The 26,919-nt window shown below is 60.3% G+C and overlaps 1 protein-coding gene across 1 annotated transcript in view; it reads right to left on the bottom strand.

Moving 5' to 3' along the window:
• LOC140406631 (zinc finger MYND domain-containing protein 15-like) overlaps window positions 1-25,135 on the bottom strand; it is a gene marked incomplete at its 5' end in the record, with an annotated part of 38,127 nt that extends 12,992 nt beyond the window's left edge. Inside the window, 6 exons of the mRNA XM_072494634.1 lie at window positions 3,011-3,099; window positions 5,669-5,785; window positions 8,044-8,136; window positions 19,920-20,072; window positions 21,013-21,173; window positions 24,983-25,135. Coding sequence (XP_072350735.1) covers window positions 3,011-3,099; window positions 5,669-5,785; window positions 8,044-8,136; window positions 19,920-20,072; window positions 21,013-21,173; window positions 24,983-25,135 — 766 coding nt within the window. The remainder of the gene's footprint in view (window positions 1-3,010; window positions 3,100-5,668; window positions 5,786-8,043; window positions 8,137-19,919; window positions 20,073-21,012; window positions 21,174-24,982) is intronic.
• Window positions 25,136-26,919: the final 1,784 nt, after the last annotated feature.

Genomic DNA, 26,919 nt, shown 5'->3' with positions numbered 1-26,919 from the left:
AACCCCGTGCTGTACCTGTCCTGGGAGTGTTTGATGGGGACAGTGTAGAGGGAGCTTTACTCTGCATCTAACCCCGTGCTGTACCTGTCCTGGGAGTGTTTGATGGGGACAGTGTAGAGGGAGCCTTACTCTGTATCTAACCCCGTGCTGTACCTGTCCTGGGAGAGTTTGATGGGGACAGTGTAGAGGGAGCGTCACTCTGTATCGAACCCCGTGCTGTACCTGTCCTGGGAGTGTTTGATGGGGACAGTGTAGAGGGAGCTTTACTCTGTATCTAACCCAGTGCTGTACCTGTCCTGGGAGTGTTTGATGGGGACAGTGTAGAGGGAGCTTTACTCTGTATCTAACCCCGTGCTGTATCTGTCCAGGGAGTGTTTGATGGGGACAGTGTAGCGGGAGCTTTACTCTGTATCTAACCCCGTGCTGTATCTGTCCTGGGAGTGTTTGATGGGGACAGTGTAGAGGGAGCTTTACTCTGTATCTAACCCCTTGCTGTGCCTGTCCTGGGAGTGTTTGATGGGGACAGTGTAGAGGGAGCTTTACTCTGTATCTAACCCAGTGCTGTACCTGTCCTGGGAGTGTTTGATGAGGACAGTGTCGCGGGAGCTTTACTCTGTATCTAACCCCGTGCTGTATCTGTCCTGGGAGTGTTTGATGGGGACAGTGTAGCGGGAGCTTTACTCTGTATCGAACCCCGTGCTGTACCTGTCCTGGGAGTGTTTGATGGGGACAGTGTAGAGGGAGCTTTACTCTGTATCTAACCCCGTGCTGTACCTGTCCTGGGAGTGTTTGATGGGGACAGTGTAGAGGGAGCCTTACTCTGTATCTAACCCCGTGCTGTACCTGTCCTGGGAGTGTTTGATGGGGACAGTGTAGAGGGAGCGTCACTCTGTATCGAACCCTGTGCTGTACCTGTCCTGGGAGTGTTTGATGGGGACAGTGTAAAGGGAGCTTCACTCTGTATCTAACTCCGTGCTGTACCTGACCTGGAGGTGTTTGATGGGGACAGTGTAGAGGGAGCTTTACTCTGTATCTAACCCCGTGCTGTACCTGTCCTGGGAGTGTTTGATGGGGACAGTGTAGAGGGAGCTTTACTCTGTATCTCACTCCGTGCCGTACCTGTCCTGGGAGTTTTTGATGGGGGCAGTGTAGAGGGAGCTTCACTCTGTATCTCACTCCGTGCCGTACCTGTCCTGGGAATGTTTGATGGGGACAGTGTAGAGGGAGCTTTACTCTGTATCTAACCCCGTGCTGTACCTGTCCTGGGAGTGTTTGATGGGGACAGTGTAGAGGGAGCTTTACTCTGTATCTAACCCCGTGCTGTATCTGTCCTGGGAGTGTTTGATGGGGACAGTGTAGCGGGAGATTTACTCTGTATCTAACCCCGTGCTGTATCTGTGCTGGGAGAGTTTGATGGGGACACTGTAGAGGGAGCTTTACTCTGTATCTAACCCCGTGCTGTACCTGTCCTGGGAGTGTTTGATGGGGACAGTGTAGAGGGAGCTTTACTCTGCATCTAACCCCGTGCTGTACCTGTCCTGGGAGTGTTTGATGGGGACAGTGTAGAGGGAGCCTTACTCTGTATCTAACCCCGTGCTGTACCTGTCCTGGGAGTGTTTGATGGGGACAGTGTAGAGGGAGCGTCACTCTGTATCGAACCCCGTGCTGTACCTGTCCTGGGAGTGTTTGATGGGGACAGTGTAGAGGGAGCTTTACTCTGTATCTAACCCAGTGCTGTACCTGTCCTGGGAGTGTTTGATGGGGACAGTGTAGAGGGAGCTTTACTCTGTATCTAACCCCGTGCTGTATCTGTCCAGGGAGTGTTTGATGGGGACAGTGTAGCGGGAGCTTTACTCTGTATCTAACCCCGTGCTGTATCTGTCCTGGGAGTGTTTGATGGGGACAGTGTACAGGGAGCTTTACTCTGTATCTAACCCCTTGCTGTGCCTGTCCTGGGAGTGTTTGATGGGGACAGTGTAGAGGGAGCTTTACTCTGTATCTAACCCAGTGCTGTACCTGTCCTGGGAGTGTTTGATGGGGACAGTGTCGCGGGAGCTTTACTCTGTATCTAACCCCGTGCTGTATCTGTCCTGGGAGTGTTTGATGGGGACAGTGTAGCGGGAGCTTTACTCTGTATCGAACCCCGTGCTGTACCTGTCCTGGGAGTGTTTGATGGGGACAGTGTAGAGGGAGCTTTACTCTGTATCTAACCCCGTGCTGTACCTGTCCTGGGAGTGTTTGATGGGGACAGTGTAGAGGGAGCCTTACTCTGTATCTAACCCCGTGCTGTACCTGTCCTGGGAGTGTTTGATGGGGACAGTGTAGAGGGAGCGTCACTCTGTATCGAACCCTGTGCTGTACCTGTCCTGGGAGTGTTTCATGGGGACAGTGTAAAGGGAGCTTCACTCTGTATCTAACTCCGTGCTGTACCTGACCTGGAGGTGTTTGATGGGGACAGTGTAGAGGGAGCTTTACTCTGTATCTAACCCCGTGCTGTACCTGTCCTGGGAGTGTTTGATGGGGACAGTGTAGAGGGAGCTTTACTCTGTATCTCACTCCGTGCCGTACCTGTCCTGGGAGTTTTTGATGGGGGCAGTGTAGAGGGAGCTTCACTCTGTATCTCACTCCGTGCCGTACCTGTCCTGGGAATGTTTGATGGGGACAGTGTAGAGGGAGCTTTACTCTGTATCTAACCCCGTGCTGTACCTGTCCTGGGAGTGTTTGATGGGGACAGTGTAGAGGGAGCATTACTCTGTATCTAACCCCGTGCTGTACCTGTCCTGGGAGTGTTTGATGGGGAGTGTAGAGGGAGCTTTACTCTGTATCTAACCCCGTGCTGTACCTGTGCTGGGAGTGTTTGATGGGGACAGTGTAGAGGGAGCTTTACTCTGTATCTAACCCCGTGCTGTACCTATCCTGGGAGTGTTTGATGGGGACAGTGTAGAGGGAGCTTTACTCTGTATCTAACCCCGTGCTGTACCTGCCCTGGGAGAGTTTGATGGGGACTTACCCAGAAAACCATCCGTATCTCAAGCTGCTTCTGCGCTTCCAGGATGTGGATTTTCAGTGACTGTTTGTTCAAGATATTTAATTCTGGAACTAGAGATTGGAAAAACATCAAATGTCCAATAAATTACTGAGAGAGTACTGTACCCCAGTGTTATACAGTGACAGACCCGTCCCCACCAGTACTGTACCCCAGTGTTATACAGTGACAGACCCGTCCCCACCAGTACGGTACCCCAGTGTTATACAGGGACAGACCCGTCCCCACCAGTACTGTACCCCAGTGTTGTACAGTGACAGACCCGTCCCCACCAGTACTGTACCCCAGTGTTATACAGTGACAGACCCGTCCCCACCAGTACTGTACCCCAGTGTTATACAGTGACAGACCTGCCCCACCAGTACTGTACCCCAGTGTTATACAGTGACAGACCCGACCCACCAGTACTGTGCCCCAGTGTTATACAGTGACAGACCCGTCCCCACCAGTACTGTATCCCAGTGTTATACAGTGACAGACCTGTCCCCACCAGTACTGTACCCCAGTGTTATACAGTGACAGACCCGTCCCCACCAGTACTGTACCCCAGTGTTACACAGTGACAGACCCGTCCCCACCAGTACTGTACCCCAGTGTTATACAGTGACAGACCCGACCCACCAGTACTGTACCCCAGTGTTATACAGTGACAGACCCGTCCCCACCAGTACTGTACCCCAGTGTTATACAGTGACAGACCCGTCCCCACCAGTACTGTACCCCAGTGTTATACAGTGACAGACCCATCCCCACCAGTACTGTACCCCAGTGTTATACAGTGACAGACCCGTCCCCACCGCTACTGTACCCCAGTGTTATACACTGACAGACCCGTCCCCACCAGTACTGTACCCCAGTGTTATACAGTGACGGACCAATCCCCACCAGTACTGTACCCCAGTGTTATACAGTGACAGACCCGTCCCCACCAGTACTGTACCCCAGTGTTATACAGTGACAGACCCGTCCCCACCAGTACTGTACCCCAGTGTTATACAATGACAGACCCATCCCCACCAGTACTGTACCCCAGTGTTATACAGCGACAGACCCGTCCCCACCAGTACTGTACCCCAGTGTTATACAGCGACAGACCCGTCCCCACCAGTACTGTACCTCAGTGTTATACAGTGTCAGACCCATCCCCACCAGTACTGTCCCCCAGTGTTATACAGCGACAGACCCGTCCCCACCAGTACTGTACCCCAGTGTTATACAGCGACAGACCGGTCCCCACCAGTACTGCACCCCAGTGTTATACAGCGACAGACCCGTCCCCACCAGTACTGTACCCCAGTGTTATACAGTGACAGACCGGTCCCCACCAGTACTGTACCCCAGTGTTATACAGTGACAGACCGGTCCCCACAAGTACTGTACCCCAGTGTTATACAGCGACAGACTCGTCTCCACCAGTACTGTACCCCAGTGTTATACAGCGACAGACCCGTCCCCACCAGTACTGTACCCCAGTGTTATACAGCGACAGACCCTTCCCCACCAGTACTGTATCCCAGTGTTATACAGTGACAGACCCGTCCCCACCAGTACTGTACCCCAGTGTTATACAGTGACAGACCTGTCCCCGCCAGTGCTGTGCCTCAGTGTTATACAGTGACAGACCCGTCCCCACCAGTACTGTACCCCAGTGTTATACAGTGACAGACCCGTCCCCACCAGTACTGTACCCCAGTGTTATACAGTGACAGACCCGTCCCCACCAGTACTGTACCCCAGTGTTATACAGTGACAGACCCATCCCCACCAGTACTGTACCCCAGTGTTATACAGTGACAGACCCCTCCCCACCAGTACTGTACCCCAGTGTTATACAGCGACAGACCCGTCCCCACCAGTACTGTACCCCAGTGTTATACAGTGACAGACCCGTCCCCACCAATACTGTAACCCAGTGTTACACAGTGACAGACCCGTCCCCACTAGTACTGTACCCCAGTGTTATACAGTGACAGCCATCCCCACCAGTACTGTACCCCAGTGTTATACAGTGACAGACCCGTCCCCACCGCTACTGTACCCCAGTGTTATACAGCGACAGACCTGTCCCCACCAGTACTGTACCCCAGTGTTATACAGCGACAGACCCGTCCCCACCAGTACTGTACCCCAGTGTTATTCAGTGACAGACCCGTCCTCACCAGTACTGTACCCCAGTGTTATACAGTGACAGACCCGTCCCCACCAGTACTGTACCCCAGTGTTATACAGCGACAGACCCGTCCCCGCCAGTACTGTACCCCAGTGTTATACAGTGACAGACCCGTCCCCACCAGTACTGTACCCCAGTGTTATACAGTGACAGACCCGTCCCCACCAGTACTGTATCCCAGTGTTATACAGTGACAGACCCGTCCCCACCAGTACTGTACCCCAGTGTTATAGTGACAGACCCATCCCCACCAGTACTGTACCCCAGTGTTATACAGTGACAGACCCGTCCCCACCAGTACTGTACCCCAGTGTTACACAGCGACAGACCCATCCCCACCAGTACTGTACCCGAGTGTCACACAGTGATGACTTGTTAAGTGTGACCCTCCATGTGGTCATGTGCAGGTTATGGGGGTCACTCTTTCCCCGCGAACTCTCTGAGTGACTCACAGTGCTGTGGGACGAGGCTGGTGATGATATGGTAAATAGTGAGGGGGTAGGAGAGGAGCACGGCAACAGGAGACTCCAGGCCAAATCCACGCCACTGGTAATAGGATTTCCACGATCCTGTCGAGAGATAACGATCATTTCTGATGTATAAGCTTCACATTATTGTCAGATTGGGGCTGGGTGGGGAGGGGTAGGAGTGCTCGCTGGGAGATGGAGGTGCGGGAGAGAGATTGGGGAGTGGGGGGGAGAGGTTGGGGTGCAGGGGGAGAGATTGGCGATGGGAGGAGTGGTTGGGGTGCAGGGGGAGAGATTGGGGTGCAGGGGGAGAGATTGGGGTGCAGGTGGAGAGATTGGGATGCAGGGGGAGAGGTTGGGGTGCAGGAGGAGAGACTGGAGTGTGGGGGGAGCGTTTGGGGCCCGGGGTGAGTGATTGGGGTGCAGGGGGAGAGATTGGGGAGCGGGGGAGAGGTTGGGGTGCAGGGGGAGATATTGGGGTGCAGGGGGAGAGATTGGGGTGCAGGGGGAGAGATTGGGGTGCAGGGGGAGAGGTTGGGGAGCAGGGAGAGATTGGGGTGCAGGGGGAGAGATTGGGGTGCAGGGGGAGAGATTGGGGTGCAGGGGAGAGATTGGGGAGCGGGGGGAGCGGTTGGGGTGCAGGGGGAGAGATTGGGGTGCGAGGAGAGAGATTGGGGTGCGGGGAGAGAGATTGGGGTGTGGGGGGAGAGATTGGGGTGTGGGGGGAGAGATTGGGGTGCGGGGAGAGATTGGGGTGCAGGGGGAGAGACTGGGGTGCGGGGGGACAGATTGGGGTGCAGGGGGGTGATTGGGGAGCGGGGGAGAGATTGGGGTGCGGGGAGAGAGATTGGGGTGTGGGGGGAGAGATTGGGGTGTGGGGGGAGAGATTGAGGTGCGGGGAGAAATTGGGGTGCAGGGGGAGAGACTGGGGTGCAGGGGGACCAATTGGGGTGCAGGGGGAGTGATTGGGGAGCGGGGGAGAGATTGGGGTGCAGGGGGAGAGATTGGGGTGCAGGGGGAGAGATTGGGGTGCAGGGGGAGAGATTGGGGAGCGGGGGAGAGATTGGTGAGCGGGGGGAGCGGTTGGGGAGCGGGAGAGAGATTGGGGTGCAGGGGGAGAGATTGGAGTGCAGTGGGAGAGATTGGGGTGCAGGGGGAGAGATTGGGGTGCAGGGGGAGAGATTGGGGTGCAGGGGAGAGATTGGGGTGCAGGGGGAGAGATTAGGGTGCGGGGGGAGTGTTTGCGGCCCAGGGTGAGAGATTGGGCTGCAGGGGGAGAGATTGGGGAGCGGGAGAGAGATTGGGGAGCGGGGGAGAGATTGGGGAGCGGGGGAGAGATGGTGATGTGGGGGGAGAGATTGGGGAGCGGGGGAGAGATTGGGGAGCATGGGGAGAGATTGGGGAGCTGGGGAGAGATTGGGGTGCGTGGGGAGAGATTGGGGTGCGTGGGGAGAGATTGGGGAGCGGGGGAGAGATTGGGGACTGGGGGAGAGATTGGGGTGCATGGGGAGAGATTGGGGACCGGGGGAGAGATTGGGGTGCATGGGGAGAGATTGGGGACCGGGGGAGAGATTGGGGTGCGTGGGGAAAGATTGGGGATTGGGGATGAGGGGGATTGGGTTTGGGGGGGGATTGGGGATGGGGAGAGATTTGGGACCGGGGAGAGATTGGGGTGCGTAGGGAGAGATTGGGGAGCGGGGGAGAGATTGGGGAGCGGGGGAGAGATTGGGGGCGTGGGGAGAGATTGGGGATTGGGGATGGGGGGGTTTGGGGTTGGGGGGGATTGGGGATGGGGGGAGATTGGGGACCGGGGGAGAGATTGGGGTGCGTGGGGAGAGATTGGGGATTGGGGATGGGGGGAGATTGGGGCCCGGGGAGAGATTGGGGTGCGTAGGGAGAGATTGGGGAGCGGGGGAGAGATTGGGGAGCGGGGGAGAGATTGGGGTGCGTGGGGAGAGATTGGGGATTGGGGATGAGGGGGATTGGGGTTGGGAGGGGATTGGGGATGGGGAGAGATTTGGGACCGGGGAGAGATTGGGGTGCGTAGGGAGAGAATGTGGAGCGGGGGAAGAGATTGTGGGCGTGGGGAGAGATTGGGGATTGGGGATGGGGGTGTTTGGGGTTGGGGGGGATTGGGGATAGGGGGAGATTGGGGGACCGGGGGAGAGATTGGGGTGCGTGGGGAGAGATTGGGGATGGGGGGAGATTGGGGCCCGGGGAGAGATTGGGGTGTGTAGGGAGAGATTGGGGAGCGGGGGAGAGATTGGGGAGCGGGGGAGAGATTGGGGATTGGGGATGGGGGGGATTGCGGATGGGGGGAGATGGGGGGAGGGGATTGTGGTGGGGGGGGATTGACTCACCGAATGGAGCCTTCACATTGGCTGCTTCAAGTGGGACGTCCTGCAATAAGATGGCCGCTTCCTTCTTCAGCGGGTGGTACGGATTGGGGCACTCTGTGAAGATACAGAGCATCAGCAACAGAATCCGGAGACGGAGCCGGGTGACGGGAGAGGGGAGAGGACGGAGCCGGGAGACGGGAGAGGACGGAACCGGGAGACGGGAGAGGGGAGAGGACGGAGCCGGGAGACGGGAGAGGGGAGAGGACGGAGGCGGGAGAGGGGCGAGGACGGAGCCGGGAGACGGGAGAGGACGGAGCCGGGAGACGGGAGAGGACGGAGCCGGGAGAGGGGAGAGGACGGAGCCGGGAGACGGGAGAGGACGGAGCCGGGAGAGGGGAGAGGACGGAGCCGGGAGACGGGAGAGGACGGAGCCGGGAGACGGGAGAGGACGGAGCCGGGAGACGGGAGAGGACGGAGCCGGGAGACGGGAGACGGGAGAGGACGGAGCCGGGAGACGGGAGACGGGAGAGGACGGAACCGGGAGACGGGAGAGGGGAGAGGACGGAGCCGGGAGACGGGAGACGGGAGAGGACGGAGCCGGGAGACGGGAGAGGGGAGAGGACGGAGCCGGGAGACGGGAGTCGGGAGAGGACGGAGCCGGGAGACGGGAGAGGGGAGAGGGGAGAGGACGGAGCCGGGAGACGGGAGTCGGGAGAGGACGGAGCCGGGAGACGGGAGAGGACGGAGCCGGGAGACGGGAGACGGGAGAGGACGGAGCCGGGAGACGGCAGACGGGAGAGGACGGAGCCGGGAGACGGGAGACGGGAGAGGACGGAGCCGGGAGACGGGAGAGGGGAGAGGGGAGAGGACGGAGCCGGGAGACGGGAGTCGGGAGAGGACGGAGCCGGGAGACGGGAGAGGGGAGAGGGGAGAGGGGAGAGGTCGGAGCCGGGAGACGGGAGAGGACGGAGCCGGGAGACGGGAGACGGGAGAGGACGGAGCCGGGAGACGGGAGAGGACGGAGCCGGGAGACGGGAGAGGGGAGAGGGGAGAGGTCGGAGCCGGGAGACGGGAGAGGACGGAGCCGGGAGACGGGAGACGGGAGAGGACGGAGCCGGGAGACGGGAGAGGACGGAGCCGGGAGACGGGAGACGGGAGAGGACGGAGCCGGGAGACGGGAGCGGGGAGAGGGGAGAGGTCAGAGCCGGGAGACGGGAGAGGACGGAGCCGGGAGACGGGAGACGGGAGAGGACGGAGCCGGGAGACGGGAGAGGACGGAGCCGGGAGACGGGAGAGGACGGAGCCGGGAGACGGGAGACGGGAGAGGACGGAGCCGGGAGACGGGAGAGGACGGAGCCGGGAGACGGAAGACGGGAGAGGGGAGAGGACGGAGCCGGGAGACGGGAGACGGGAGAGGACGGAGCCGGGAGACGGGAGAGGACGGAGCCGGGAGACGGGAGAGGACGGAGCCGGGAGACGGGAGAGGACGGAGCCGGGAGACGGGAGAGGACGGAGCCGGGAGACGGGAGAGGACGGAGCCGGGAGACGGGAGAGGACGGAGCCGGGAGACGGGAGACGGGAGAGGACGGAGCCGGGAGACGGGAGAGGACGGAGCCGGGAGACGGGAGACGGGAGAGGACGGAGCCGGGAGACGGGAGAGAACGGAGCCGGGAGACGGGAGACGGGAGAGGACGGAGCCGGGAGACGGGAGACGGGAGAGGACGGAGCCGGGAGACGGGAGAGGTCGGAGCCGGGAGCCGGGAGACGGGAGAGGACGGAGCCGGGAGACGGGAGAGGACGGAGCCGGGAGACGGGAGAGGACGGAGCCGGGAGACGGGAGAGGACGGAGCCGGGAGACGGGAGATGGGAGAGGGGAGAGGTCGGAGCCGAGAGACGGGAGCCGGGAGACGGGAGACGGGAGAGGACGGAGCCGGGAGACGGGAGACGGGAGAGGACGGAGCCGGGAGACGGGAGACGGGAGAGGACGGAGCCGGGAGACGGGAGAGGTCGGAGCCGGGAGCCGGGAGACGGGAGAGGACGGAGCCGGGAGACGGGAGAGGACGGAGCCGGGAGACGGGAGAGGACGGAGCCGGGAGACGGGAGAGGACGGAGCCGGGAGACGGGAGAGGACGGAGCCGGGAGACGGGAGAGGACGGAGCCGGGAGACGGGAGAGGGGAGAGGTCGGAGCCGAGAGACGGGAGCCGGGAGACGGGAGACGGGAGAGGACGGAGCCGGGAGAAGGGTGAGGACGGAGCCGGGAGACGGGAGACGGGAGAGGACGGAGCCGGGAGACGGGAGAGGACGGAGTCGGGAGACGGGAGAGGACGGAGCCGGGAGACGGGAGACGGGAGAGGACGGAGCCGGGAGACGGGAGAGGACGGAGCCGGGAGACGGGAGACGGGAGAGGACGGAGCCGGGAGACGGGAGACGGGAGAGGACGGAGCCGGGAGACGGGAGAGGACGGAGCCGGGAGACGGGAGACGGGAGAGGTCGGAGCCGGGAGAGGGGAGAGGACGGAGTCGGGAGACGGGAGACGGGAGAGGACGGAGCCGGGAGACGGGAGAGGACGGAGCCGGGAGACGGGAGACGGGAGAGGTCGGAGCCGGGAGACGGGAGAGGACGGAGCCGGGAGAGGGGAGAGGACGGAGCCGGGAGAGGGGAGACGGGAGAGGACGGAGCCGGGAGACGGGAGACGGGAGAGGACGGAGCCGGGAGACGGGAGACGGGAGACGGGAGAGGACGGAGCCGGGAGACGGGAGAGGTCGGAGCCGGGAGACGGGAGACGGGAGACGGGAGAGGACGGAGCCGGGAGACGGGAGAGGTCGGAGCCGGGAGCCGGGAGACGTGAGAGGACGGAGCCGGGAGACGGGAGAGGTCGGAGCCGGGAGCCGGGAGACGGGAGAGGACGGAGCCGGGAGACGGGAGAGGTCGGAGCCGGGAGAGGGGAGGGGACGGAGCCGGGAGACGGGAGAGGACGGAGCCGGGAGACGGGAGACGGGAGAGGACGGAGCCGGGAGACGGGAGAGGTCGGAGCCGGGAGACGGGAGTGGTCGGAGCCGGGAGCCGGGAGACGGGAGAGGACGGAGCCGGGAGACGGGAGACGGGACAGGACGGAGCCGGGAGACGGGAGAGGACGGAGCCGGGAGAGGACGGAGCCGGGAGACGGGAGACGGGAGAGGACGGAGCCGGGAGAGGACGGAGCCGGGAGACGGGAGAGGACGGAGACGGGAGACGGGAGCCGGGAGAGGACGGAGCCGGGAGACGGGAGAGGACGGAGACGGGAGACGGGAGAGGACGGAGACGGGAGACGGGAGACGGGAGAGGACGGAGCCGGGAGACGGGAGAGGACGGAGCCGGGAGACGGGAGAGGACGGAGCCGGGAGACGGGAGAGGACGGAGCCGGGAGACGGGAGATGGGAGAGGGGAGAGGTCGGAGCCGAGAGACGGGAGCCGGGAGACGGGAGACGGGAGAGGACGGAGCCGGGAGACGGGAGACGGGAGAGGACGGAGCCGGGAGACGGGAGACGGGAGAGGACGGAGCCGGGAGACGGGAGAGGTCGGAGCCGGGAGCCGGGAGACGGGAGAGGACGGAGCCGGGAGACGGGAGAGGACGGAGCCGGGAGACGGGAGAGGACGGAGCCGGGAGACGGGAGAGGACGGAGCCGGGAGACGGGAGACGGGAGAGGGGAGAGGTCGGAGCCGAGAGACGGGAGCCGGGAGACGGGAGACGGGAGAGGACGGAGCCGGGAGAAGGGTGAGGACGGAGCCGGGAGACGGGAGACGGGAGAGGACGGAGCCGGGAGACGGGAGAGGACGGAGTCGGGAGACGGGAGAGGACGGAGCCGGGAGACGGGAGACGGGAGAGGACGGAGCCGGGAGACGGGAGACGGGAGAGGACGGAGCCGGGAGACGGGAGAGGGCGGAGCCGGGAGCCGGGAGATGGGAGAGGACGGAGCCGGGAGACGGGAGACGGGAGAGGGGAGAGGTCGGAGCCGAGAGACGGGAGCCGGGAGAGGACGGAGCCGGGAGACGGGAGACGGGAGAGGACGGAGCCGGGAGACGGGAGAGGACGGAGCCGGGAGACGGGAGAGGACGGAGCCGGGAGACGGGAGACGGGAGAGGACGGAGCCGGGAGACGGGAGACGGGAGAGGACGGAGCCGGGAGACGGGAGAGGACGGAGCCGGGAGACGGGAGACGGGAGAGGTCGGAGCCGGGAGAGGGGAGAGGACGGAGTCGGGAGACGGGAGACGCGAGAGGACGGAGCCGGGAGACGGGAGAGGTCGGAGCCGGGAGACGGGAGAGGTCGGAGCCGGGAGACGGGAGAGGACGGAGCCGGGAGAGGGGAGAGGACGGAGCCGGGAGAGGGGAGACGGGAGAGGACGGAGCCGGGAGACGGGAGAGGACGGAGCCGGGAGACGGGAGACGGGAGACGGGAGAGGACGGAGCCGGGAGACGGGAGAGGTCGGAGCCGGGAGACGGGAGACGGGAGACGGGAGAGGACGGAGCCGGGAGACGGGAGAGGTCGGAGCCGGGAGCCGGGAGACGTGAGAGGACGGAGCCGGGAGACGGGAGAGGTCGGAGCCGGGAGCCGGGAGACGGGAGAGGACGGAGCCGGGAGACGGGAGAGGTCGGAGCCGGGAGAGGGGAGAGGACGGAGCCGGGAGACGGGAGAGGACGGAGCCGGGAGACGGGAGACGGGAGAGGACGGAGCCGGGAGACGGGAGAGGTCGGAGCCGGGAGACGGGAGTGGTCGGAGCCGGGAGCCGGGAGACGGGAGAGGACGGAGCCGGGAGACGGGAGACGGGACAGGACGGAGCCGGGAGACGGGAGAGGACGGAGCCGGGAGAGGACGGAGCCGGGAGACGGGAGACGGGAGAGGACGGAGCCGGGAGACGGGAGACGGGAGAGGACGGAGCCGGGAGAGGACGGAGCCGGGAGACGGGAGAGGACGGAGACGGGAGACGGGAGCCGGGAGAGGACGGAGCCGGGAGACGGGAGAGGACGGAGACGGGAGACGGGAGAGGACGGAGACGGGAGACGGGAGACGGGAGAGGACGGAGCCGGGAGACGGGTGAGGACGGAGCCGGGAGACGGGAGAGGACGGAGCCGGGAGACGGGAGAGGACGGAGCCGGGAGACGGGTGAGGACGGAGCCGGGAGACGGGAGAGGACGGAGACGGGAGACGGGAGAGGACGGAGCCGGGAGACGGGAGACGGGAGAGGACGGAGCCGGGAGACGGGAGACGGGAGAGGACGGAGACGGGAGACGGGAGAGGACGGAGCCGGGAGACGGGAGACGGGAGAGGACGGAGCCGGGAGAGGGGAGAGGGGAGAGGACGGAGCCGGGAGACGGGAGACGGGAGAGGACGGAGCCGGGAGACGGGAGACGGGAGAGGACGGAGCCGGGAGACGGGAGACGGGAGACGGGATGGGACGGAGCCGGGAGACGGGAGAGGACGGAGCCGGGAGACGGGAGACGGGAGAGGACGGAGCCGGGAGACGGGAGACGGGAGAGGACGGAGACGGGAGACGGGAGAGGACGGAGCCGGGAGACGGGAGACGGGAGAGGACGGAGCCGGGAGAGGGGAGAGGGGAGAGGGGAGAGGACGGAGCCGGGAGACGGGAGACGGGAGAGGACGGAGCCGGGAGACGGGAGACGGGAGAGGACGGAGCCGGGAGACGGGAGACGGGAGACGGGATGGGACGGAGCCGGGAGACGGGAGAGGACGGAGCCGGGAGACGCGAGAGGACGGAGCCGGGAGACGGGAGAGGTCGGAGCCGGGAGACAGGAGAGGACGGAGCCGGGAGACGGGAGACGGGAGAGGACGGAGCCGGGAGACGGGAGACGGGAGAGGACGGAGCCGGGAGACGGGAGAGGACGGAGCCGGGAGAGGGGAGACGGGAGAGGACGGAGCCGGGAGACGGGAGACGGGAGAGGACGGAGCCGGGAGACGGGAGACGGGAGAGGACGGAGCCGGGAGACGGGAGAGGACGGAGCCGGGAGCCGGGAGAGGACGGAGCCGGGAGACGGGAGAGGACGGAGCCGGGAGACGGGAGACGGGAGAGGGGAGAGGACGGAGCCGGGAGACGGGAGACGGGAGAGGACGGAGCCGGGAGACGGGAGACGGGAGAGGACGGAGCCGGGAGACGGGAGACGGGAGAGGACGGAGCCGGGAGCCGGGAGACGGGAGAGGACGGAGCCGGGAGACGGGAGAGGACGGAGCCGGGAGAGGGGAGACGGGAGAGGACGGAGCCGGGAGACGGGAGACGGGAGAGGACGGAGCCGGGAGACGGGAGACGGGAGAGGACGGAGCCGGGAGACGGGAGAGGACGGAGCCGGGAGACGGGAGACGGGAGACGGGAGAGGACGGAGCCGGGAGAGGGGAGACGGGAGAGGACGGAGCCGGGAGACGGGAGACGGGAGACGGGAGAGGACGGAGCCGGGAGAGGGGAGGCGGGAGAGGACGGAGCCGGGAGACGGGAGAGGACGGAGCCGGGAGACGGGAGACGGGAGACGGGAGAGGACGGAGCCGGGAGACGGGAGAGGACGGAGCCGGGAGACGGGAGAGGACGGAGCCGGGAGACGGGAGAGGACGGAGCCGGGAGACGGGAGAGGACGGAGCCGGGAGACGGGAGACGGGAGAGGACGGAGCCGGGAGACGGGAGAGGACGGAGCCGGGAGACGGGAGAGGGGATTTGGTGAATATTTACTGTGTGTGTGGCGGGGGCGGGGGGGGGGGGGGGGTGATGTGTATCAATGTAAATACATGTAGGCTAGCTAGACACTAGAGGGAGCACCAGAGACATCACAAACACACACACTCAACCAATAGATCAGTTAGATAGGACACGACCAATGGACATTCACGATACACAAGGAGGTGACACGACCACAGGAGGGCATTACACCAACCCATATATAAAGGACACCACACACATGATCTGCCTCTTTCCAGTGGAGACAGTCAGTGAGTAGAGACACAGGGTTGATTCAATATCACACCCACCACGTGGATTGCAGCAACTGGTTAGTCAGTCTGGGTAGCTATAGTAGGATTAGCAGTAGTGTTGAACCCGAGTAATAGAAGTGTAAATAGTTTAATAAACGTGTTGAAGTTATCTCCACGTCTGAACCTTCCTTTGTCAAGTGCACCACAAGGAAGCCGCTTATGTTACACCGACAACATAACAAATCATGGTACCATCACTGAACTGTTTCAATCCAGATAGCCATACCTCAGCGTACAGTGACAACCAGCAACGATACCCAGGCAGGATGTTCGAGATCCGGGTTCCACAGCAGCTCCAGTGCCACGGCGATCTGCGCGAGAACTGGCGGGCGTTCCGGCAAATGTTTGAAATCTTCCTGGTGGCAGCCGAACTGGAAGACGTGGCCGATGCTGAAAAGACAGAGCTTCTCCTCACCATCGCCGGTGCCGGAGCAGAAGAAATCTTTTAAAAATTCAAGTTCGCCAAAGGGGCAAAACCGGAGCGACTTCCAGGCAGTCCTGGACAAATTCGGCAAATACTGTGAGGAAAACACACTCCAACCAGCAAGAGAAGGTAAGAGAAGCGCCAGGACTCGCCTCGAGGCCGAGATCCCGGAGCAGAGAACGATTTTAGCGGCGGCCATCTTTCTAAAGGGTCTGCACTTGCGCAGTTGCGCGAGAAGGGCGCAGAACGGGAAGGTCCGCGTGCGCATGCGCGAGACGCCGCGCGTGCGCAATCACGAAAACGGCCCCCGGTACAGGAACAGCGATCTGCACATGTGCAAGCGCTTCCTACGTATGATGTCACATGCGTCATGATGTCAGAGGCCCCGGACCACGCCCATTTAAAGGGGAAACGTCCCAAATCAAAGAAAAAATCTTTTAAAGCCGTAAAACAACCTTCCTTCACCTGGAATGACAGCACAATGCCTCAAACTGAACCAGGAAATGAAATTTACCTCCGAAGAACCCTGCAGCAAGCAGTTACCTGCGCCCAAACCGATGATTCAGACCTTGAATACTTCGACACCGACCTTTACATTTTCTCTGGACCTCGCGAGCCCAATGCCAGCTCCGACGCAAACAGTGATGATATGGTCCGAGAAGACTACGACTCGGACGAACCTTTCACCTTGGGAGGCTACCCCAGTACCAAATCCGAACCGCAACTAGACGTGTTGCACATTGACGACCCCGACGATGAGTTCTTCGGATTTGAGGATCTTCAGCCCAGCATCTACGACATCCCGACTCGTGAGTGCAGGATGATGCTGCGGCCTGAAACCAAGAGACAGAGAGCGGTACAAGCCCACAGAGAGTGGCCTGCTGCCACACAGAGCGTGGTCCGCGCACCGCTCAGGGTTCCCGACTCTACAAAGGAAGACACGCAAGACTCCACACCGCAGTCCTTGCACGAACAAGAAGTGACTCCAGTGTCACAAACCTCCACAGCGAGCTCGTGGACAGACTCCACAATAGAAGCAATACAAGACATGGATGGATGGATTTAGTAAGGGGAGGGCGTGCCTGACAAACCTGTTAGAGTTCTTTGAAGAGATAACAAATAGGTTAGACCAAGGAGAGCCAATGGATGTTATCTATCTTGACTTCCAAAAGGCCTTTGATAAGGTGCCTCACGGGAGACTGCTGAGTAAAATAAGGGCCCATGGTATTCGAGGCAAGGTACTAACATGGATTGACGACTGGCTGTCAGGCAGAAGGCAGAGAGTTGGGATAAAAGGTTCTTTTTCGGAATGGCAACCGGTGACGAGTGGTGTCCCGCAGGGTTCAGTGTTGGGGCCACAGCTGTTCTCTTTATATATTAACAATCTAGATGACGGGACTGGGGGCATTCTGGCTAAGTTTGCCGATGATACAAAGATAGGTGGAGGGGCAGGTAGTATGGAGGAGGTGGGGAGGCTGCAGAAAGATTTAGACAGTTTAGGAGAGTGGTCCAAGAAATGGCTGATGAAATGCAACGTGGGCAAGTGCGAGGTCTTGCACTTTGGAAAAAAGAATAGAGGCATGGACTATTTTCTAAACGGTGACAATTAATAATGCTGAAGTGCAAAGGGACTTGGGAGTCCTAGTCCAGGATTCTCTAAAGGTAAACTTGCAGGTTGAGTCCGTAATTAAGAAAGCAAATGCAATGTTGTCATTCATCTCAAGAGGCTTGGAATATAAAAGCAGGGATGTACTTCTGAAGCTTTATAAAGCATTAGTTAGGCCCCATTTAGAATACTGTGAGCAATTTTGGGCCCCACACCTCAGGAAGGACATACTGGCACTGGAGCGGGTCCAGCGGAGATTCACACGGATGATCCCAGGAATGGTCAGCCTAACATACGATGAACGTCTGAGGATCCTGGGATTATATTCATTGGAGTTTAGGAGGTTGAGGGGAGATCTAATAGAAACTTACAAGATAATGAATGGCTTAGATAGGGTGGACGTAGGGAAGTTGTTTCCATTAGCAGGGGAGACTAGGACCCGGGGGAACAGCCTTAGAATAAAAGGGAGTCACTTTAGAACAGAGATGAGGAGAAATTTCTTCAGCCAGAGAGTGGTGGGTCTGTGGAATTCATTGCCACAGAGGGCGGTGGGGGCCGGGACGTTGAGTGTCTTTAAGACAGGAGTTGATAAATTCTTGATTTCTCGAGGAATTAAGGGCTATGGAGAGAGAGCGGATAAATGGAGTTGAAATCAGCCATGATTGAATGGTGGAGTGGACTCGATGGGCTGAATGGCCTTACTTCCGCTCCTATGTCTTATGGTCTTATGGTCTAAGACTCCGACGCGCAGTCCTTGCAGGAACAAGACCATGAGGGTCTAGCAACCTCCTCTGACCAACTAGCGGCAGACGATGCAAGTCTGCCATGCTCACGTAAACAGCAAGAAGACTATGACAGTCTACCACACTCCAGTGCACAGCAGGACGACCATGACGGTCTATCATGCTCCAGTGAAGAACAAAGCGACGATGACAGTCCAAGCCCAAATGAAGGACAACAGCAAGACAATGACAGTCCACCCACATTGCTTGCGCCACCAGATGAAGACTCTGACAATTTACCCAACCCAAGTGAACAACAAGCAGCTACTGAGGCTCTACCCACGGTGTGTGAGACGAGTGACGACAGCATCCCACTTCCCATGCAAGATGTGCAAAGTGACAGACCTCAGCTAGTGTGTACAGAGGCACTCGACGATCACTGTGAGACCACTGGTGACTCCGGGGACACCACGATACTTCCACCCTCATTCGCTCGAACCTCTCCACAAGTCAATGCATTCCTGCATGTTCCGACTCCAGACGTGCAGCTTCAAGAAATCTCAGCTGACTCCAGTGAACCTGCTAAGGCTCCGGACGGGAAGCATCAACAAACCAACACTGACTCAGGTGAAAGAGACCAGACTCCAGATGGGGAGCAACCAAACGCCGACTCTGATTCACGTAGGCTGGACTTTACTCCAGACAGGGAGTGCCGCAACCTCAGTGATGGCACGCTCAGGGTGACAGCAGATGCCACAACGACAGGAGATGGATCACTTTACAATTACACTGGGTCCGTAATAACAAGCAGCGCTACAGTCCAAGAGGAATACACCAATATTCACCACAGCTATATCCACACATTTGTTCCACACCAGCAGTGCAGCCAGTGACAGCTCATGCTGGACAAACCCAGTATTCAGGCATGCAGCAGCCAGCAGTCTATGCAGCATATTCTCAAACAGGCCAGCACTACGGATTGCCCACTAATGGAATCAAGACCGAAGGAGGACTACCGCAAGCGCAATCTGCACTACAGACTGGATGCCTTAGTTACAGCCCAGGATTTGCTGCACCCCAGCCTGGCCAGACGGCATATTCCTATCAGATGCAAGGTTCTAGTTTCACACCATCACCAGACATTGATGCGAGCAGCAATTCTGTCTCCAAATCGACATGCTTCAACGCTTCTCAGCAGGATCACCCTTCCTGCACAGCACGTGGCCAGAACCAGTATGTACAGTCTTATCCAACTTCAACATATGGCACATCCATGGCCTCGAATGATACTGTTGATGGTACCTCTTCAACGTCAACACCTTAATGAGCTACAAGATGCCATCCGACAGCAGCATCACAAACATCGAAAAAGAAAGGGACTCCAAATCAGACAGCGAAGCGATTTGACCACTTCTTGGTTCCTGTGGCACAGGGACGTTGATGGCGTTCATAACCAAGAGAGACATTTCACACAAATGATTTGGACTTATTGTTTAATCACTGTTCCCATGACTTGTATATACCTTAACGTATCTACCTGTTTTTTGTTCAATTTTCTGAAAGTGTACAGAAAATATGTAACATATAAAAAAAGGGGGGGATGTGGTGATGTGCATCAATGTAAATACATGTAGGCTAGCTAGACACTAGAGGGAGCACCAGAGACATCACAAACACACACACTCAACCAATAGATCAGTTAGATAGGACACGACCAATGGACATTCACGATACACACAGAGGTGACACCACCACAGGGGGGCATTACACCAACCCATATATAAAGGACACCACACACATGGTCTGCCTCTTTCCAGTGGGAGACAGTCAGTGAGAACAGACACAGGGTTGATTCAATATTACACCCACCACGTGGATTGCAGCAGCTGGTTAGTCAGTCTGGGTAGCTAGAGTAGGATTAGCAGTAGTGTCGAACCCGAGTAATAGAAGTGTAAATAGTTTAATAAATGTGTTGAAGTTATCTCCACGTCTGAACCTTCCTTTGTCAAGTGCACCACAAGGAAGCCGTTTATGTTACACCGAGAACAGAACAGATCGGGGGGGGGGGGAGGGTGGGGGGGGGGGATATCGAGTGACTGGGGAAAGCTGGCTGGGGAGTGTCGCGAGGGCTCACCTTTCCGGAATGCTGCCGCCGTGTCCGTTTCCCGATAGCTCTGCTTTTCCATCCTGCATCCTGCCACCAAGACGCTTTCCTGCAGCCAGTACCCAGCATTCAGCTCATTGTGGGTTAGGAACAACTCCCGGTCGAAGGATTCACTCGTCACCTCTGGCCGGGGACACAGAATTACAGAGCGCAGCCTTAGTGCAAAGGAATTGTACACGATAAACTCGCAGTCTCATTCACACCTTTCACCTGCACTGCTGTAGGTACTACTGCTGGGCGCATTCCCAATCCCTCCATCCAACACCCACACCTCCTCACAATCTCACACCAACATCACCAACCATCCTCACCAGTCCCGAGAGAGCAACACACACCCCAGGACAATGACACACTCAACAGAGAGAGCAGGCCCGACAGGTACGGCACGGGGTTAGATACAGAGTAAAGCTCCCTCTACACTGTCTCCATCAAACACTCCCAGTACAGGTACAGCACGGGGTTAGATACAGAGTAAAGCTCCCTCTACACTGTCCCCATCAAACACTCCCAGGACAGGTACAGCACGGGGTTAGATACAGAGTAAAGTTCCCTCTACACTGTCCCCATCAAACACTCCCAGTACAGGTACAACACGGGGTTAGTTACAGAGTAAAGCTCCCTCTACACTGTCCCCATCAAACACTCCCAGGACAGGTACAGCACGGGGTTAGATACAGAGTAAAGCTCCCTGTACACTGTCCCCATCAAACACTCCCAGGACAGGTACAGCACGGGGTTAGATACAGAGTAAAGCTCCCTCTACACTGTCCCCATCAAACACTCCCAGGACAGGTACAGCACAGGGTTAGATACAGAGTAAAGCTCCCTCTACATTGTCCCCATCAAACACTCCCAGGACAGGTACAGCACGGGGTTAGATACAGAGTAAACCTCCCTCCACACTGTCCACATCAAACACTCCCAGGACAGGTACAGCACGGGGTTCGATACAGAGTAAAGCTCCCTCCACACTGCCCCCAGTTTTGTCAGAGAGGGGGCTCTGTGCCAGGTTTCATTCTCCCCATTCTGCCCCTGATCGGTTCTGTGAAGAAGTTTCTCCCACCTGTGCTGAACGTGAAGGGGAACTGGGCCAAGCTCTCGGCGTGGTTCATGTATATCTGCAACTTGTGGCACCAGTGCTGATGGCTTCCGTCCTGGGGGGTTTTTGTGCAGTCCAGCCTCTCGCAGACCTCGGAACAGTACAGAACGGCTTTACATCGCTGACTGTGGGAGAGAAGCAGTGGGAGAGTGAGACCGAGCAGATACTGGGATCCTGCTGTGCGCGTTAGACTCAGTGTTTGAGCGGAGGGAAGTGGGATATAAATCAGCAGCTGGGTGGGACTGACCGTCAGTGGATAGTCCCACAGGCTCACCTGGGCATACCTGTGGTACAGAGTGCAAAGGTTGGCTATTCAACCACAGAAGCATCACAACTGACCTCCACTGTCGTCGCCCAGTGTCCGCACAGATGCATTGCGGGGTGGCGGGTGGGGGCAGGAGTCCTGAACCCCCAGACTGTTCCCCGGTGATATCGGCAGATTTGACACGTCGAGCAGGGCCGGTCTCCTTGGTCGAGGTTTCGAGGCGGTGTTATCCGGGATGTCCCCTTATCTGGGGCAAGGTCCCTGGACAAACCCCAATGCTGGGAGCATCGAACCCACCCCTCCCTATCCCACGATCCAACACTGACCCCGAACGGGGGGTCGGAGAGGCAGAGACGGCCAGAGGAGAGTACGGGAGCGGTGACAGGGGGGGTCACTTCACTGACGCACAGACAGCTGGTTACCCCCCAGCCCACCCGAATCCACAACACGGAGGTGGCTGTCTCACACGGAATCGTGTTGGGGAAGGGGGTTAATATTGGAAGCAGATATTGAAATAGAGGACGGCCGTGATCTCACTGGGTGGGAGAATGGTTCGAGGGGCAGATTAACCTCGTCTAGCACCAAGGTTTTACAATAATTCCTCTTTCGTAGCGTCAGGGGCCTGGGACAGGTGCCCCTGTGGGTCTGGGCCCTGCCCCTGGTTCCCCCCCCCCCCCCCCCCGAGGGCAGGGCCTTACTCCTGCGGCCCCCCGAGAATCTAGGCCTTGCTCCTGCTGCTCCCCTGACAGTCTGGGTCTTGTTCCTGTGCCCCTTTTGGGTCTCAGCCCTGCCTCTGGTGCCCCTGTGGGTCTGGGCCCGGTCCCTGGTGTCCCTGTGTGACTGGGCCCGACCCCAGTGCCCCGGTGGATCTGGGCCCTGTCCCTGGTGTCCCTGTGTGACTGGGCCCTGCCCCAGTGCCCTGGTGGGTCTGGGCCCTGTCCCTGGTTCTCCCCGGTGGGTCTGGCCCTGTCCCTGGTGTCTGTGTGACTGGGCCCTGCCCCAGTGCCCTGGTGGGTCTGGGCCCTGTCCCTGGTACTCCCCGGTGGGTCTGGCCCTGTCCCAGTGCCCCGGTGGGTCTGGCCTTGTCCCTGGTACTCCCCGGTGGGTCTGGGCCCTGTCCCTGGTACTCTCCGGTGGGTCTGGCCCTGTCCCTGGTGTCCCTGTGTGACTGGGCCCTGTCCCCTGGTACTCCCCGGTGGGTCTGGGCCCTGTCCCTGGTACTCCCCGGTGGGTCTGGGCCTGTCCCTGGTGTCTCTGTGTGACTGGGCCTGTCCCTGGTACTCCCCGGTGGGTCTGGGCCCTGTCCCTGGTACTCCCCGGTGGGTCTGGGCCCTGTCCCTGGTACTCCCCGGTGGGTCTGGGCCCGGTCCCTGGTACTCCCCGGTGGGTCTGGCCCTGTCCCTGGTACTCCCCGGTGGGTCTGGCCCTGTCCCTGGTACTCCCCGGTGGGTCTGGGCCCTGTCCCTGGTACTCCCCGGTGGGTCTGGGCCCTGTCCCTGGTACTCCCCGGTGGGTCTGGGCCCTGTCCCTGGTACTCCCCGGTGGGTCTGGCCCGGTCCCTGGTACTCCCCGGTGGGTCTGGCCCTGTCCCTGGTGTCTCTGTGTGACTGGGCCCTGCCCCAGTGCCCTGGTGGGTCAGGGCCCTGTCCCTGGTTCTCCCCGGTGGGTCTGGCCCTGTCCCTGGTGTCTCTGTGTGACTGGGCCCTGCCCCAGTGCCCTGGTGGGTCTGGGCCCTGTCCCTGGTACTCCCCGGTGGGTCTGGGCCCTGCCCCAGTGCCCTGGTGGGTCTGGGCCCTGTCCCTGGTACTCCCCGGTGGGTCTGGCCCTGTCCCAGTGCCCCGGTGGGTCTGGGCCCTGTCCCTGGTACTCCCCGGTGGGTCTGGGCCCTGTCCCTGGTACTCTCCGGTGGGTCTGGCCCTGTCCCTGGTGTCCCTGTGTGACTGGGCCCTGCCCCAGTGCCATGGTGAGTCTGGGCCCTGTCCCTGGTACTCCCCGGTGGGTCTGGCCCTGTCCCTGGTGTCTCTGTGTGACTGGGCCCTGTCCCTGGTACTCCCCGGTGGGTCTGGGCCCTGTCCCTGGTACTCCCCGGTGGGTCTGGGCCCTGTCCCTGGTACTCCCCGGTGGGTCTGGGCCGATCCCTGGTACTCCCCGGTGGGTCTGGCCCTGTCCCTGGTACTCCCCGGTGGGTCTGGCCCTGTCCCTGGTACTCCCCGGTGGGTCTGGGCCCTGTCCCTGGTACTCCCCGGTGGGTCTGGCCCTGTCCCTGGTACTCCCCGGTGGGTCTGGGCCCTGTCCCTGGTACTCCCCGGTGGGTCTGGGCCCTGTCCCTGGTACTCCCCGGTGGGTCTGGGCCCGGTCCCTGGTACTCCCCGGTGGGTCTGGCCCGGTCCCTGGTACTCCCCGGTGGGTCTGGCCCTGTCCCTGGTGTCTCTGTGTGACTGGGCCCTGCCCCAGTGCCCTGGTGGGTCTGGGCCCTGTCCCTGGTACTCCCCGGTGGGTCTGGGCCCGGTCCCTGGTACTCCCCGGTGGGTCTGGCCCTGTCCCTGGTACTCCCCGGTGGGTCTGGGCCCTGTCCCTGGTACTCCCCGGTGGGTCTGGGCCCGGTCCCTGGTACTCCCCGGTGGGTCTGGCCCTGTCCCTGGTGTCTCTGTGTGACTGGGCCCTGCCCCAGTGCCCTGGTGGGTCTGGGCCCTGTCCCTGGTTCTCCCCGGTGGGTCTGGCCCTGTCCCTGGTGTCTCTGTGTGACTGGGCCCTGCCCCTGGTACTCCCCGGTGGGTCTGGGCCCTGTCCCTGGTACTCCCCAGTGGGTCTGGTCCTGTCCCTGGTGTCCCCTGTGTGACTGGGCCCTGCCCCAGTGCCCGGGTGAGTCTGGGCCCTGTCCCTGGTTCTCCCCGGTGGGTCTGGGCCCTGTCCCTGGTACTCCCCGGTGGGTCTGGGCCCTGTCCCTGGTACTCCCCGGTGGGTCTGGGCCCTGTCCCTGGTGTCCCTGTGTGACTGGGCCCGACCCCAGTGCCCGGGTGGGTCTGGGCCCTGTCCCTGGTGTCTCTGTGTGACTGGACCCTGCCCCAGTGCCCTGGTGGGTCTGGGCCCTGTCCCTGGTACTCCCCGGTGGGTCTGGCCCTGTCCCTGGTACTCCCCGGTGGGTCTGGGCCCTGTCCCTGGTACTCCCCGGTGGATCTGGGCCCTGCCCCAGTGCCCTGGTGGGTCTGGGCCCTGTCCCTGGTACTCCCCGGTGGATCTGGGTCCGGTCCCTGGTACTCCCCGGTGGGTCTGGGCCCGGTCCCTGGTACTCCCCGGTGGGTCTGGCCCTGTCCCTGGTGTCCCTGTGTGACTGGGCCCGACCTCAGTGCCCCGGTGGGTCTGGGCCCTGTCCCCTGGTGTCTCTGTCTGACTGGGCCCTGCCCCAGTGCCCTGGTGAGTCTGGGCCCTGTCCCTGGTACTCCCCGGTGGATCTGGGCCCTGCCCCAGTGCCCTGGTGGGTCTGGGCCCTGTCCCTGGTACTCCCCGGTGGGTCTGGGCCCAATCACTGTGCAGTGGGTTTTCTTACTGTTTTCAGATAACCAGTATAATTGGAGATGCGTGAGGGCCTGGTCCTCCTCGGTCTGTGCAAGCTGTGTTCGTCAATCGACACAGCACTCTCTGCGAGCGCTCCCAAACCCCCCGCCTTACCATGCAGAAACTGTCGTCTCAAAACTACGTTTCTTACAGACGTGACAGGCTTTCACTCGGCTGGAGCGGAAGGTCAACTTCCGCGGAGAATTAGACTGGAAAACCACCTTGGTACTCCGTACTCCCAGCTTCAAAATCAGTGGCTTCAAAATCCTGCAAAACAGAAAGGAGAACAAAGTTCCACAGAGAGATTTACTCTGTATCGAACCCCGTGCTGTACCTGTCCTGGGAGTGTTTGATGGGGAGAGTGTAGAGGGAGCTTTACTCTGTATCGAACCCCGTGCTGTACCTGTCCTGGGAGTGTTTGATGGGGACAGTGTAGAGGGAGCTATACTCTGTATGTAACCCCGTGCTGTACCTGTCCTGGGAGTGTTTGATGAGGACAGTGTAGAGGGAGCTTTACTCTGTATCTCACCCCATGCTGTACCTGTCCTGGGAGTGTTTGTTGGGGACAGTGTAGAGGGAGCTTTACTCTGTATCGAACCCCGTGCTGTACCTGTCCTGGGAGTGTTTGTTGGGGACAGTGTAGAGGGAGCTTTACTCTGTATCGAACCCCGTGCTGTACCTGTCCTGGGAGTGTTTGATGAGGACAGTGTAGAGGGAGCTTTACTCTGTATCTAAACCCGTGCTGTACCTGTCCGGGGAGTGTTTGTTGGGGGACAGTGTAGAGGGAGCTTTACTCTGTATCGAACCCCGTGCTGTACCTGTCCTGGGAGTGTTTGATGGGGACAGTGTAGAGGGAGCTATACTCTGTATGTAACCCCGTGCTGTACCTGTCCTGGGAGTGTTTGATGAGGACAGTGTAGAGGGAGCTTTACTCTGTATCTAACCCCGTGCTGTAACTGTCCTGGGAGTGTTTGATGGGGACAGTGTAGAGGGAGCTTTACTCTGTATCTAAGCCCGTGCTGTACCTGTCCTGGGAGTGTTTGATGGGGACAGTGTAGAGGGAGCTTTACTCTGTATCTAACCCCGTGCTGTACCTGTCCTGGGAGTGTTTGATGGGGACAGTGTAGAGGGAGCTTTACTCTGTATCGAACCCCGTGCTGTACCTGTCCTGGGAGTGTTTGATGCGGCAGTGTAGAGGGAGCTTTCCTCTGTATCTAACCCTGTGCGGTACCCGTCCTGGGAGTGTTTGATGGGGACAGTGGAGAGGGAGCTTTAATCTGTATCTAACCCGGTGCGGTACTAGTCCTGGGAGTGTTTGATGGGGACAGTGTAGAGGGAGCTTTACTCTGCATCTAACCCCGTGCTGTACCTGCCCTGGGAGTGTTTGAAGGGGACAGTGTAGAGGGAGCTTTACTCTGTATCTAACCCCATGCTGTACCTGTCCTGGGAGTGTTTGATGGGGACAGTGTAGAGGGAGCTTTACTCTGTATCTAACCCCGTGCTGTACCTGTCCTGGGAGTGTTTGATGGGGACAGTGTCGAGGGAGCTTTACTCTGTATCTAACCCCGTGCTGTACCTGTACTGGGAGTGTTTGATGGGGACAGTGTAGAGGGAGCTTTACTCTGCATCTAACCCCGTGCTGTACCTGTCCTGGGAGTGTTTGAAGGGGACAGTGTAGAGGGAGCTTTACTCTGTATCTAACCCCATGCTGTACCTGTCCTGGGAGTGTTTGATGGGGACAGTGTAGAGGGAGCTTTACTCTGTATCTAACCCCGTGCTGTACCTGTCCTGGGAGTGTTTGATGAGGACAGTGTAGAGGGAGCTTTACTCTGTATCGAACCCCGTGCTGTACCTGTCCTGGGAGTGTTTGATGGGGACAGTGTAGAGGGAGCTATACTCTGTATGTAACCCCGTGCTGTACCTGTCCTGGGAGTGTTTGATGAGGACAGTGTAGAGGGAGCTTTACTCTGTATCTAACCCCGTGCTGTAACTGTCCTGGGAGTGTTTGATGGGGACAGTGTAGAGGGAGCTTTACTCTGTATCTAAGCCCG

Source organism: Scyliorhinus torazame, unplaced genomic scaffold, assembly GCF_047496885.1.
Source record: "Scyliorhinus torazame isolate Kashiwa2021f unplaced genomic scaffold, sScyTor2.1 scaffold_730, whole genome shotgun sequence".
NCBI classification, from domain to species: domain Eukaryota; kingdom Metazoa; phylum Chordata; class Chondrichthyes; order Carcharhiniformes; family Scyliorhinidae; genus Scyliorhinus; species Scyliorhinus torazame.
This window is presented reverse-complemented; position numbering and strand designations above follow the sequence as displayed.